This window comes from Mesoplodon mirus (assembly GCF_964341445.2).
Source record: "Mesoplodon mirus genome assembly, chromosome: 9".
NCBI classification, from domain to species: domain Eukaryota; kingdom Metazoa; phylum Chordata; class Mammalia; order Artiodactyla; family Ziphiidae; genus Mesoplodon; species Mesoplodon mirus.
The window spans coordinates 108,890,355-108,904,350 of NC_138985.1; the positions used below are offsets into that span (position 1 = coordinate 108,890,355).

At 58.5% G+C, this 13,996-nt stretch overlaps 1 protein-coding gene across 5 annotated transcripts; it reads right to left on the reverse strand.

Annotated features, from left to right (window-relative positions):
• Nucleotides 1–4,058: 4,058 nt before the first annotated feature.
• ZNF467 (zinc finger protein 467) lies at nt 4,059–12,443 on the reverse strand. 5 transcript variants are annotated; one of them, XM_082631712.1, is made up of 5 exons: nt 11,981–12,443; nt 9,952–10,027; nt 9,353–9,469; nt 8,423–8,536; nt 4,059–5,935 (listed from the first exon to the last, which is right to left on the reverse strand). In XM_082631712.1, exons 2-5 carry the CDS (start codon nt 9,983–9,985, stop codon nt 4,425–4,427), a joined length of 1,776 nt encoding a protein of 591 aa, XP_082487838.1. In that variant the 5' UTR covers nt 9,986–10,027; nt 11,981–12,443; the 3' UTR covers nt 4,059–4,424. The 5 variants fall into 5 exon arrangements, with proteins under 5 accessions (XP_082487838.1, XP_082487837.1, XP_082487839.1 ...); XM_082631711.1 differs by lacking the exon at nt 11,981–12,443 and adding an exon at nt 10,341–10,648; XM_082631713.1 differs by lacking the exon at nt 11,981–12,443 and adding an exon at nt 10,280–10,648.
• Between the last annotated feature and the right edge of the window lie 1,553 nt (nt 12,444–13,996).

Sequence of the window (13,996 nt, forward strand, 5' to 3'; positions counted from 1 at the left end):
GAGCTTGGTGTTTAACTGTACAGGCTCTAGGGAAATGCAAGTCAAAACCACAAAGAGAGATCACCGCACACCTGTTAGAATGGCTACTATCAAAAGAACAGAAAACAACCAGGGTTGGCGAGGAAAAATGGAACCCTTGTGCACTGCTGGTGGGAACGTAAAATGTGCTTTTTTAAAGTACAGGCTCTAGGGGCTTCCCTGGTGGCGCGGTGGTTGAGAGTCTGCCTGCCGATGCAGGGGACGTGGGTTCGTGCCCCGGTCCGGGAAGATCCCACGTGCCGCAGAGCGGCTGGGCCCGTGAGTCATGGCCTCTGAGCCTGCGCGTCTGGACCCCGCAACGGGAGAGGCCACAACAGTGAGAGGCCCGCGTACTGCAAAAAAAAAAAAAAAAAAAAAAAAATTACAGGCTCTGGGATCAGACCACTGGGTTGCTTTCATCACATATGCTGTGTGACTTGTGCAAGTAACTTAGACTCTCTGAGCTTCTTTTACCTCATCAGAAAAACTTGACCAAGGACAATGATGCCCACTCATAGGGTGGTGGAAAGAAAAAAAGAGCAACACTTGTAAAGCCCTTAACTTGTAGCGTACTTAGCACAGAGTAAGTATTGGGCACATTTTAGTTTATAACTATTATTACTATTCCCAGCATCGAACAGTGTCAGACACACAAGCAGGTACTCTATACATGTTTAATGAATGAAGGAAGGAAGGAAGGAATGACCTTGTTCAAATGGCCTAATTGCTCTGTGCTCAGTTTCCACATCTATGAAATGGGGATAATAATGGTAGTTATTGTGAGTTTTGGCTATGTTAATATATATGTAAAGAACTCAGGTCAGGCCCCGGCACATAGCAAGTATTAGGTAAATATTAGCTACCATTATGATTAGCGGTAATCACAACAACCCCTTTTCATACTGCCTGCCCTGTCTCTCGTCCCTCGATAGTTTCTTTTGGGGTGGCTGACACAAGGAGGTGTAGTGCTGGGACTGGCTCGGTGAAGGGCTATGGGAGAAGAGCGTCCTGATTGTTCGATGCATCGCTGGCAGAGGACCTGGAACAGGGCGCCCTGGAGATGTGAGTTCCCTCTGCACAGGCCCTGAGCTGGATGACCTGTTCTCATCTCAAACTATGCAAATACCTGATCCCCTGCAGCCCGGTGCCTCAACATAAGGTTTAGCACTTAATGGTTCCCAGTGCCTCCTGGTCCCTCCCACCTCCTCGTGGTCTCTTCCGGTTGTAGCCACCTTCCAGACTCACCAGGACCCTCCTCCTGGCAAAGCCATCCCTGACTGTTCCAGCTCAGGCCCTCCTCCTTCTCTGAACTCCTCCAATACCTGTATCCTGAAGAATAGAATAGAACACCTGGGCCCAGACCACCACATATGATGGGCCAGGTGTTTTATGAAACTCAAGCCTCTCTCCCATCTAAGCTTTAGGTTTGTGAGTCAGGAATCTTGGCTTTTTCTTCTTCGGAGTGTCCCAGAGCACCCAGCGTTCTGGGCCCCAAAGCAACCAGCTGCTTGTCTTATATCTGGACTGTAAATGCCACAAGGACAAGATCTTCTGATCAATTCCCTACAACGTTTACGCAAGGCTGGGTGGACTCCAAAGCTCACCAGTCCTTCTGGGTGGAGGATTGCAGTGCCTGTCTCCTTGCCTTCTGAGCCAGCCGGCTGAGCCAGGGGAACATCTGGAAGCTTTCTGACTCAAGATTCGCAGGGAGGGCTTCCCTGGTGGCGCAGTGGTTGAGAGTCTGCCTGCCGATGCAGGGGACATGGATTCATGCCCTGGTTCGGGAAGATCCCACATGCCGCGGAGGGGCTGGGCCCGTGAGCCGTGGCCGCTGAGCCTGCGTGTCTGGAGCCTGTGCTCCGCAGCGGGAGAGGCCACAACAGTGAGAGGCCCGCGTACCGCAAAAAAAAAAAAAAAAAAGATTCGCAGGGATGTCCAGCAGGTCACTCTAACTGGCAGTTCTTGTCCAACCCTGCAGACGGAGAGGAAGGAGATACAGGAGGAGGCCACTCGGAAAGTTCTTTGTCTTACTAATTACGTGATAGGCAGACTTCACTAAAGCCTGGATTAAGGCTCTAAGTCTACTTACTTCATTTTGCTCTGATTCCATCGCTGCCCAACAGCCTCTTTATCACTAACTTAGTTTCCCAAGCATAGTGTTACCTAGACGAAAAATAGGAACATTTGGAGCATCTGAGTATTTTCTGATACAAAGCGCACCGGCTGCGGGGCTTACAGGGATCTCCTGCTTTCTGAAAGTTCGAATTACGCCACTTCACTTTTATGAAAGACCTACATTAGTCCCTGCTTTCGCTAACTGCAAGGAATCTGAAGAGGATTTTTGCTTTTATGAAAAGTGAAAATAGCATCCAGCATTTGTTTTGCCCTTATAGAGGCAGCGTACCCCAAGCAATGAGAGAGACCCTGCAAAGCTCCTTCCTGGGAACCACACTCAGCATGCCAGCATCAAGCCACCATAGCTTTGAACTATGTCTGTGAGCATCTATGCTTCTTCTCTATCTGTTCTGTGCATCCATTAGCAAAATGTGTCCTAAAGTGATTGCTTCTCCACTTTACCATGTTTCAGCTTATGGAAGGTTTCATAGGGACGCCCTACTTTAGGATAGCTGGGGAAACCTGTATTTAAAACGCACCAGGCTGGCTCCTTCGCTGACCAATTCCCCTCCTTCTCAAAGTGGAAAGGCAACAACTTAGGAATGGAGCGCGTGTGTGCTTTGGGTGCCAGTTCATTGGTGTGGGTGCTTGAAGGAGCTAGCTAAGCCGTGGGGACGGTCTTGAAGCCCCAAGCAGGCAAGAGGCACTGTCCTCTGTTCACTACTGTGCTCTGACTCAGAAGGGCCGCCTGGTTCTTTGTCTTTCTCCGCCTCCCCCCGCACGATGGTCATCACCAGAATGGCTGTGGGGCTGGGTCCCACCTAAGATTTCCCAGGTCTTGCATATTCAGACCAGTTGGACTTATAAGACTGGGATAGGAAGGAGGTGGGAACCCAGGAAAAGGACCAGGAGGAGGGGCTACCCACTTGCTCTTTGCTCCCATCCTTCAGGGCTCACTTTACAGGTGTCCTCATCCTGGGAACCTCCTTTGACTTTTCCTGAATTTGGGACGCCACTCCCAAAGCCCTCTGTGCCGCACTCCTCACGTTTCCTGCAGGCTCTGTGAGGGCAGGGTCCTGTCTGTCTTGCTTACTATTGTTTCCCAGTGCCTAGTGCAGGGCTTGGCACATAGTAGGCACCCAATAAATATTTGCTAGGGTTATTTTTGGTGATAGTGCCATTAGAATTGGAAAAAAAGCCTCAGCCCTCATCAACATCAGCAATCTTATTCTAATGAGAAAGCAGAGGCCCAGGAAAATGAGGACTCTGCCGCAAGTCCTACAAGAGGCTGAGGAAAGGTCAAAGGTAAGACTTCTCACTCCAAGTCGAACCCGTTCCCCCATCATCCTACCCTCCCAGTCACTGCCAGCCAGCCCAGCTCTCCTGCCAGTCTAGGCAGGGGAAGCACGGCTACAGAAACGTCTGCACCCATGATAAAGAGAGAACCTATGGGAAAGTGGGATGCGAAAGCAACCTTCATCTGTCACTAACGTCCTTCCTCCTGCTGCCAGGCAGAGTGGCAGGTGGGGCGGCTGTTCTGAGATCCCCTTGGGAGAGCTGCAAACAGAGGCAGAGCCCTGGAGCTCCAGAGCCCTTGGGGGCACACTGTCCCCATAGGAATGGCCAGGGGCACCCTGTCCCCTCTCTTTGCATTCCCTACAGTTCTAGCCTTTGACACCTGGCATGAGAAACGTATACTGATGTTTCTCCCTTGTCCATTTGAGCTAAAGGCCGGGAGCAAGATGGTGATTTAGCAATTAGCTGAATCATATTTTGATTTGATAAAGCCCATTACCAGCAGCTGGCTAAATTTAACTCACGCAGGATAGGAAGGCAAGGGGTGTCTGTGTGTGGATTAAGGTGGGTGAGTGGATGAGAAAGGTCTGGGGTTCCATGCCCCCAACTCATTTCACAGCCCCAGAACCTTCAGATTGTAATTTTAATGAAACTTTCAGTACACAGATCACCATTCTTTCCCTCCCTCGTAGAGGCTCCTGACTCAGTCTTTGGTCAGGCGTGGTCCGGGAAATGTCTGCTTTCCGATGGGGTCTCTGGGTGGGAGATTTCCAGGAACTCAGGCCTGAACTGAACTCTCAGCACTCTTTTTGTCCCAGAATGTCAAAGCCGGTTCTACTTTCCAGACTTCTCCCCAGCAAGACAGAGAGGGAAGGAAAATGGCCAGAGGCTGTCCGGGCCGTTGTGCTCCTCCGCCCAGGAGATGTCGTCGGGCATGGGTCTCTGGAACCAGGGAACAAAAGGAGGCAAAGGCAGGGTCCGGCCTAGAACGAGGCTCAGAAAAAGAGCGGGGACGCCGCCACCTCGGTGGGAGTGGGCCAGGCGGGAGCCAGGAGGTCGGATTCGGAGGTCGGGTGGGCGGCGCCGCCGCCGTGGATGCGCTGGTGTCGCGCCAGGTGGGTCTTGCGGCTGAAGCTCTTGCCGCACTGAGGGCAGGAGAAGGGGCGGGAACCCGTGTGGACGGCCTGGTGGCGGACCAGGTTGGTTTTGGAGCTGAAGCTGCGGGCGCACACGGCACAGGCGTGGGGCCGACTGCCTGTGTGCACCGCCTGGTGGCGGCCCAGGTGCGACTTGCGGCTGAAGCGGCGGCCGCACTGCGCGCAGGCGAAGGGCCTGGCGCCGCTGTGGGCCCGGGAGTGGGCCACCAGGTTGGGCCGCGAGCCGAAGCGGCGGCCGCACTGCGCGCAGGCGAAGGGCCGTTCGCCCGTGTGCACCCGCCGGTGCCGCGCCAGGTGCTGCCCGTGGGCGAAGCCGCGCCCGCAGTCCGGGCAGAGGAAGGACCGCTGGCTCGCGGGAGCGCCCGGGGGCGCCGGTGTGCTTAGGGGCGCGCAGGCCGAGGGCTCGGTGGCAGCGGCGGGGTCCACGGTGGCGCCCAGCGCGCACTCGTCGCACGCGAAAGGGCGCCCCTCGCCACGGTGCAGACGCTGGTGCATGGCGAGGTTCTTCTTCCAGCCGAAGCTCAGGCCGCAGTCGTTGCAGGAGAAAGGCTTGGGCCCGGGAGGGGACGGAGTGGGGGACGGGGCAGGGGACGTGGGCGAGGCGGGCGCGTCGGGGGAGGACGGGGCGCGGCTGGCCGCCTCGTGGACCCTCTGGTGCCGCACCAGGTGTTGCTTGTGCGTGAAGCTGCGCGCGCACTGCGCGCACTGGTAGGGCCTCTCGCCCGTGTGGATGCGCTGGTGGCGGATCAAGTGCGTCTTCTTGCGAAAGCGCTTCTCGCACTCGGGGCAGGGGAAGGGCCGCTCGCCCGTGTGCGTCTTCTGGTGCGAGCCCAGGTGTATCTTCTGGCTGAAGCGCTTGCCGCACTCTGCGCACGGGAAGGGCCGCTCGCCCGTGTGCGTGCGCAGGTGGCGGGTCAGGTGGGCCTTCTTGCTGAAGCGCTTGCCGCACTCGGAGCACGGGAAGGGCCGCTCGCCGCGGTGGCTGCGCTGGTGCAGCAGCATGTGCGCGCGCTGCGTGAAGCTGCGGCCGCAGTCCGGGCAGGCGCAAGGGCCCTCGCCGCGGTGCAGCCTCTGGTGCAGCCGCAGGGTCAGCTGGTCCCGGAAGCGGCGCTCACACTCCCCGCAGCCATAGGGCTTCTCCGAGGAGGTCGGGACCCACCCCGCCAGCGCGAGCCCGCCCAGTGCCCCTGGGGCCCCCGGCTCCAGCTTATAGGCGGCGGCCAGAGGCCCCAGGTCAGGTGCGGGAAAGGGGCTGGGGAGTAATGACAGATGCTGGGGCCATTCCACCTCCTCTCCTGCCTCGTGATCCTCCGCCTCCACCTTCACCTGCCGAATCATCCACTCCTCCCCTGAAAGATCAAAACAAGGCGAGTCTGTTAAGCCCCACATTTATTTATGCGCCGTTTATTTGCCAATACGACCACCACTTCCTGGAGCCCTGAAGTCTGGCTTCTGCTCTTTCCACTGGGAAATTCCTGGGAATGACCAAACCCAAAGATCACTGCAAGTCCTCCTCCCGGGCTCTCTGCTGCGGGGACGCTTTCGCCCCGGTTTGCCTGCCTCCCTGCCTATGGAGTAGCCTCCCCTTACTCTCCCTCAAGGTTCAGTCCTCAGGTTCCTGTCCTGGCTCATATGTCCACGTGGCCCCCCAGATCTTTCTGTTGTGGAACCTCAACCTCTCATCTCCAGTTGAGCAACTCCCCTGCGTGTCCTGCGAATTGGCTACAGCTCAGCAGGCTTACCGCCAGACACCCCACCTTCCCAGATCTACCCCGCTAGTGTCAACAGTAGGTCTACAGCCTCCTTCTCCCAGCGGGCTGGACTTGGAACCTTGACTTTCACCTTTGATGCCTCCCCGTGGCCACTGAGAACCTCTGCCTTCCTTCCTGTGGTTTCTCAAAGGCTCCCCCTGCTCATACGCCCTTCGTTGCTGCTTCTAGGGCCGGGTGGGAAATCCCAGTTTAAGAAGAGGATTGAGTTTACAGGACTTGGGGGACCCATGGATGGTGCCACCACTGGAGAAGCAGGGAGGGCCCTCTTAAGGGAGCAGGTTGGAGATGGGTTCCCCTGGAGCTTTGCCCACTCTTGGGCACCGCAATGGCCCAGCCAAGAGGAAGGAGCTCAGGACCCAGACCGGGAGTGTCCCCTTGGGTTCTCCTCTGCCACTAAGCAGCAGTGTGGCCATGGTTGAGTCACTTAATCTCTCTGAACTAAGTTTGTTAGCTTGCTTAGGCGTAAAGGTTGGACCAGTTCACGGTTCCTAAATCTGGTGCTATGTCATAATCTCCTGGGCAACTTTCACAAAATGCATCTAGGGGAGCCGGGCCCGTGAATCTGTTCTCTTTCTTTCAAGCTCCCAAAGTGATTCTTGTTTGAGAACCTTTGTACCAGCTGATCGGAGGTCCTGTCTGGCTCTAAAAGTCTGTAATAGTCTGAGCCTTGGTTACATGACACATGGACTATCACAGTTAGATTTACTCCTAGTTTCTTTTACCCATCCATCAGTTCCAAACAACTATTTATCATACTGTGATATCGCTTTCGTTTTCATTGTGCCACTCTTCTACTGAAGAACCATCAATAGCTCCCCATTATTTAGAGAATAAAGTAAGTTCTGGCTGCATCTGAGGCTCACGCCAACCTAGTCCAACTCTCTTAATACTCCCAGGCATAAACCCCTCTCTTCTGGCAAGCTGGTCTTCTGTAACCCCAGTCACATGTCAGCTTCCCTAGTTCGAAGTCTCTTCTCAGCCTAGAATGTTTTCCCATCCTCCACCCTCACCCTCATCCAAGCTGAAGTCTACACCTCTCTCAACATGAAGCACAAATCAACAAAATCTTTGACAAATCCAAACGCACGATGATCTCATATAAACACTTAACTGTTGACACTTTTACACTTCCTTGTGACATGCCTTTATTGTTATTTGTTCTTTTAATTCTTTATTCTAGCTCATATTGGTATCAGATTTCAGTTTCTGGAGGGCAGACATCTTGTGTTCTGTTTCTTTGTGCGTCTAATAAAAATGAGGATTGCCACCATGTACTGGGTGCCAACTGCAGATGAAGCACTGTATATACACTCTCACAAACCTCACAAAAACCCCTGTGCAGAAGTTACTCTTATTTCTCGTGAACAAACTGAGGCTCCTCTAGCCTATCCAACGTCACTCAGCCAAAAAATGTGGAGCAAGGATTCAAACCAGGACTGTGTCACTCTAGAGCCCCCCTCTTCCCGCTCTACCTAACACAGCCTGGACCTAGTGGGCACTAAATAAGCCCTTGTGGAATAAGTGACATCACTCAGGCAGAAGGTGATAAAGCTGGTGGTAGTGGAAGGAAGCGATGGGTAGGACTGTGGAGAGAGTACGAACTGTTTGATCGCCTTGTGTATGGGGGAGATGCGTCAAATACAACAGATTTGGAGCGTGTGCGTAGAACCGAGATCAGTGGAGATGTGGGGGAAGGAGCATGTCTGGGGAGAGACAATGAAAAGGTTGATCAACGCCATATGTCTTCCTGGGAATCATATTTCAAGTTGTCAACAGGAATGAACTTTGACTGGGGGAGACAGGCTGGGAAGTTAAGACTTCTGGAGGATGTTGAGGTGAGAGTGTGTTTCTCTTTGGTGGCCAGCCTCTCTAATTCCTGTTGTCTGTGGATGTAGAATTCCCTCTGCGTGCTGAAGCTCTACAGCAGAAAGGTGCCAGGGCCTGATTCATCTTGGGTTGGTAGGGCCTGGGGCGGCTGCCTCCTCAGATAGCAGCTCGGGAGCTGGCAGGCCCCTGCTCCCTCCGCCTGGCCCCCTGGTGGGATGGAGAGCTGGGAAGACTCACCTGGGCAGGAGCCCATGGGCTCAGCCTTCCGTGGTGCACATGCCCGGCCTCCTCTGCAGGGAGCTTCAGCTTGTTCAGTGGGGGGACCTTCCTCTGGTCTGGGGGCCTCACGCCCTGGCAGAGAACAGGCTACCTCAAGGACACCGCAGACATCAGAGATGGACAGAGCTCCCCACTGGCGCTAGGAAGCAGGGGCTTTTGACACCCCGGTCCCAGCCCCACCGGCAGGATTGCATCCCACATCATACCTGCAGGGGCTGAATTCCCAGCTGCCCCAGGGCAGCCTCAGGCTCCTTCAAGCAGGGCAGCTGCTAAGGCCGTGCAGGTTGCAAGAGCCACAGCTGTGAGGAGTTTCTGGAATATGTGTGTGTAAGATAGTGGAAGCAAAGAAGGGTCCCTGCCCTGAGGCTTACATGAGGCTCCTAGGAGGGGGAGATGGGGAACCTCCCAGCCACCAGATGGACTCCAGTTCCAAGGCAAATCATTAGAGGAGATCGGGGTGTCAGAAAGCCAGGTCCACGCCTGCCTTAGGCATCTTCTCCCCGTATCTGTTAGCTGCCTCCCTCACCTCTTTCCAATCTTACTTTCCCAATGAGGCCTACTTTCACCCCACTATTTAATCCTCCAGCCTGCCCCACCCCTACCTGCAGTGGTCTCAGGCTCCTTCACCCTGCTTTACGCCCCCAAAGCACATAGCCTCTTCTAACACGGGTTATAAGTACACTTATTTCTACATTTGTTGTCTGTTGACCCTCTGCCCTCACTAGGATTAAGCTCCTGGAAGGTAGGGATCTTTGTCTCCTTGGTCACTGAGGTATCCTGAATATCTAGAATAGCATGGGGCACTTAGTAGGTGCTCAATAAATACCTGACGAACAAAGGAAGGAGGACTCCGCCCTGAGCCACCTTCCCTGGTCCCCACTTACTTACCTGAGCATTTGCCCAACGCTCTCTCTTCCCGGGGAGGGGACATCTGTTCCTGGGCATTATGGGACTCTTCCCCAGGCTCACTTTGGGGGGCCATCTCCGGCTGTCCCACAGAGAGTCCTGTTACAGGCAAAAGGATGGGTCCAAGTAGAGCACAAAGTACAGAAGAGGTGATCAAAGATGGGGGGGTCTTCCCCTTCCCAGCCCACCCAATGGGTTTTCCCCATGTGCTCAAGAAGGAAGGGTCTCTAACTAGCATGGACAAGGGACAGCCAGGCCCTGCAGTGGCTTGGCCAGGTATCGACCTCAGCCCCCTTGCACTGCGTCAAGGACAGGCGACAGAAGGAAGAGAGAGAATAGACTGAATATCCTGGTGTTCTGTGAGTACTAGCACAACCTCCAACATGGACCAGGCATTCTTCCTGATGAAACCGAAAAGGATGCTGCCCTAAAGAAAGGCTCCCAGGGTCTCCGGGGTATCAGGGCTGCAACCTCCTGAGGATGCTCTGCTGTCTGAATTAGGGAAGCAGCAGGCGTACATGCTCTTGAATCCTCCTACTCCCCTGCCCCCCATCCAAGTTCCTTCAGTTCTTCTGGCTCACCCAGGGACCTGAGGGCCTCGAAGGTCTCTCTCATGGCAACCCAGGATAACTCCTCCTGGGGATCCGGCCACAGACCCTAAGGAGAAATACAACCTTCTTCAGATTCTTCTCAGTCAGCTTCCACCTGGGTGCTGGCTCTGCCCAACCTCTCCCCGTCAGCTATCTCCAGGAGCTCCAAAGGTGATGTCCTCAGGTACAGGTGAGGGAAATGAGGGAACGTGGATTTCAGAAAGCAGAGACCTTTGAAGGTGGACCAAGGCGAAGGCCTTGAAGCCATTTCTGCAAGCTAAGCTCAGGTCAGCTCTGGAAATCAGCCTGCCACCCTCACCTGCAGGTCTCTCAGAGCCAGCACCAGCCCTTCAGCGCTCCCCACCCCCCAGGGCCCTTGCCTGGGGGTGTCAGGAATCAACCGATTCTCTGGGGAGAGGGTGGAGGGTGGGAGACCAGAGGGGAGAGCGGGGAACTTCGTCTCCTAGGCCCTCCAGCTGTTATTGCAGGAGCCGGTGAAATAGGAGCCAGCCTAGGGGCGGAGGTGAGTATCACTACTGGGCCGGCCCTCGGAGGAGGGTCCTCACCGGAGGCAGGAATAACTCTGGCTTCACCTCCCCAAAACCCTACCTCAAAACCATCGCCCCTCCCCCGCGGGGCTTTCCCAGGCTTGGACACCCGGCCCTCGAGCCGCCTTCGCGGCTCCTCCTCCAGCGGGTCCCCTGCCCCTCCCCCAGCAGACTCCCCTCCCCCCCAGTCTCTCTGGCAGCCTTCCCTCCACCCTCCCCTCTCCCGCTCCCTCCGCCTTCCGCCCTCTCTCCCCACGGAAGCTGGCTGGCTCTCCAGCCCCGCCCCCTGCCCCGCCCCTCCGGCTCCTCCCCCTGCCCACAGCCTGCTTGCCAACCCCTCTTGGCCCCCTCGGGTCTGCCCTCCGCAGCCACCGCCCCCCTGGCCCTCCGCTGGGGCAGCCTCCGCGGCAGAGCTCCCCTCCCCCTCCCCAGGCTCGGGGCCGCCTTTCCCTCCCCTCCCGGTTCTCCCCCGGCTCCTTCCCCCTCCCCGGCCGCACACCCTCTCCCTTCCTTTCCCCCTCCTCTTTTCCTTCCTCCCCAACACCGCCCTCCTCCTCCCGGCTCTCCCTCCCCTCTCCCTCTCCTCCCCCACTCTGGTTTCCTTTCCTCTCTTCACCTCAGTTCCCTCCCCCCCCGCTCCCCAGCCCTCCTCCTCCTCTCCCCACACCACCCTCTCCCTCCCTCCCTCCTTCCCTCTTGCAGCTCTCCTTCCCCTCCGAGGCCCCGTCTCCCTTCCCCCTCTGCCTCCCCAGCGGGCTCTCGCTTCCCTTCCTTCCTGGTCCCCACTCCCCAGAACTGCTCTTCCCCTCCCCCTTCCAGTCCGCGCCCCCCGGAGCTCCCGCCTAGTCGCCCGGCCCCCAGCGAGCCTCGGGTCTCAGGCTCAGCGCTCCCTCCGACTGCCTCGCCGGCCCTGCCCCTCCCCGGCCCTGCCTCCCAACCCACCTCCGCGTCCCTCCCCTCCCTCTCCGGGGCTCCGTTCCCCATTTCTGCTCCCCACTGACTTCTCACCCCTCCCAAGTTCTCCAGTCGCCCAGACCCCTCCCACCCCCCTCCCCGCCTCCGTCTGTCCCCGGGAGCCCCTCCACCTGGAGCTCACTCCACGTCCCGACCCCCTCCCAGCTTCCGGGCTCACCTGTCAGCGCCCTTCTCGCGCCCCTCCCAAACGCCCGATCCCCGCACCTCGGCCCCCTCCCACACTCCCTGCCCCCCCTCCGGAGACGCCCCACTCCCCGCCCTCGGGGGCCCCCCACCCTTTCCCACCTGCCTCCCACCCGGCCCCCTCTCCCCAGCCCCCGCCCATCCCTCCGGATGCCGCCTCTCCGCTCTCCTCGAAGCCCCGACCCCCCAGCCGGCCCTCCTCCCCGGTCCCACCCCTCCCTCCTCCGGCCCTCGCCGCTCCTCTGCCCTCGCTCCCCTCCAGCCCCACCCCACCCCTCCTGCGCTCCGGGCGCCCGCACCCCCGGGGCTGTCACCTGCGCCGCACGGGCGGTGGCTGCGAGTGCGGGTGTGGCGGGGAAGCGGCGGAGCGCCCGCCCTGGGCGCCTCCACAGTCTCCCCGCTGTCGCCCGGACCCCGGCGCCCCGGCCTCCTGCCCCCGCGGGCTCGGCTCGCGATGGCGCCCGCCGCCTGCAGTCCGGGTGCGGACTGCCCGGAGACTGACAGACTGACAGCCCCGAAACTTCGCGGGGAGGGGAGAGGAAAAGACGCGGAGGGAGCGGGAGCGGGGAAGCGGCGCCCGGGAGGGGGAGGGGAGCGAGGAGGTGGGAGGGGGCAGCGGGGCAGCCAGTGGGGGAGGTCGGGGACAGGGTGCCCAGGGGTGGAGAGGGTGCCCAGCGGGTTAGGCGGGCAGGTGAGGGTCTGGAGGAACGACGGCCCGCAGTAGGTGATGGAAAGTGGGAGCTAAGGACGGGGGAGGGGGAGGGGTGGGGGGGAGAGGCGTGCGGGGGGGGGGAAGGGGTGGAGGAGGGAGAGGAGGCAGGGAGGAAGGGCACTCGGGCTGCGAGGGAGGGTGCCGGCAGGCGCGGAGGGAGGAGCCAGGGGAAAGGTGGAGCGCGAGGCGTCGGGGGGCGGTGTGGAGTTGGGGGGAAAAGGAGGGGGCCTGTTAAGGGGAAGGGAGCTAGTGTCTGCGCTGCTGTCTTTGAATTGCAAGTGCCCGCCGGAATGTGTCTGCGCCGCGCTCGAGTCCCCCGACTGTCGGTCGGTGGGGTGGGCCTGGGAAACTGCGGCCCTGCCCCCGCTCTCCACCCTGATCCCACTCGGATCCACCCAGACCCGTACCCCACCCCGCCCCCCACCGATCTTAGACCCACCGCGGGAGCCGGGTCCCTTGGGGGCGGTGAGGAGAGCCCGAAGGAGAGCAGGCTGGGCCCCAGTGCCTGCTAAGAACATGACCTTTGAGGTAGAAATTGGGGTGGGGGCTTTGAACCAGGTCATCTGGGAAAAGGCAGGACTGGCGAGGAGGCGTCGGGGGTGAGGCCGGAGTCGGATGGGGTGAAGACTCCCCAGGGCGGCATCCAGGGGAGCCGCTGCTGACGAGAGGGGAGAGTCCCCTGGGCGTGGTGGGGAGCGGATCCTCCCACCCGGCTGGAAACCTCTGCCAGTCGGGTGTGGAGGGGTGCCCTCAGCCCTCAGACATCCCTGCCCCTGGTTGTGTGTGATGTTTCTCTTCAGCTTTGCCACTTGGGCACCCCAACCCCTGAAAGCTCCCCATATCCCATCCTCCTCCATCTAAAATGTGGGCTGGGTATTCCAGGCCTCCCTCTCTAATCTCTTCCTCCAATCTCCTCTGGGTTCCAGCTTCCTCCCTCCTGGCCTCTTTAGAGGGAAGGATGTGACTTGTATTTCTCCCCAATCCACGTGTGGCTTTTCCGGGAGGGGTGGGGATGACTGGGTGTGAAGAGCAGCCTCCTCTGGCTTCCACACCCCATCACCTGGAGGGGGTACCAGGGCACAGAGAAGCACGGCATGCAGCAGGGGCACATCAGCATTTGTTGATGCTTAGGATGAGGGGGACTGGAACAGGTGGTGCCTGGAAGAGCACAGGGTGCCTGGGAATCAGCTGTGGAGGGCTCTTCTACCTTCTGTATGGGCTGCTTCAGCCTCTCAGTGTCCGGCCTGCTCACCAGGCTGCAGGACGGCCCTGGGAGCAGAATACATCACTGTGTGCCAGGATGGGGCACGAGCACCTCGGTCTGTCCTTGTAAGACCTGCAGTGCGAGTGTGTGTTAGGTGCCAGAGGGAGAGTGTCCAGGTGTGCATGTGTGAGAGGCTGGGAACAGCTGGGTGTCCATGGCCTGACCCTGGACCTTTCTGAGGACCCCCTCCGAGAGCTCCCTGAAGGATTCACTGCACCTTCTCCTGGCCCAGGACCAAGGGTCAGCCCAGAAGAATGCCTGGCAGGGCTCTGGTTCCCGGCAGCCTCCCCCCGACCCTGCCCACCACAGGTGGGGTGACTGTGTGGGATGCTTGGAGGCACGTCAGGTTTAGGG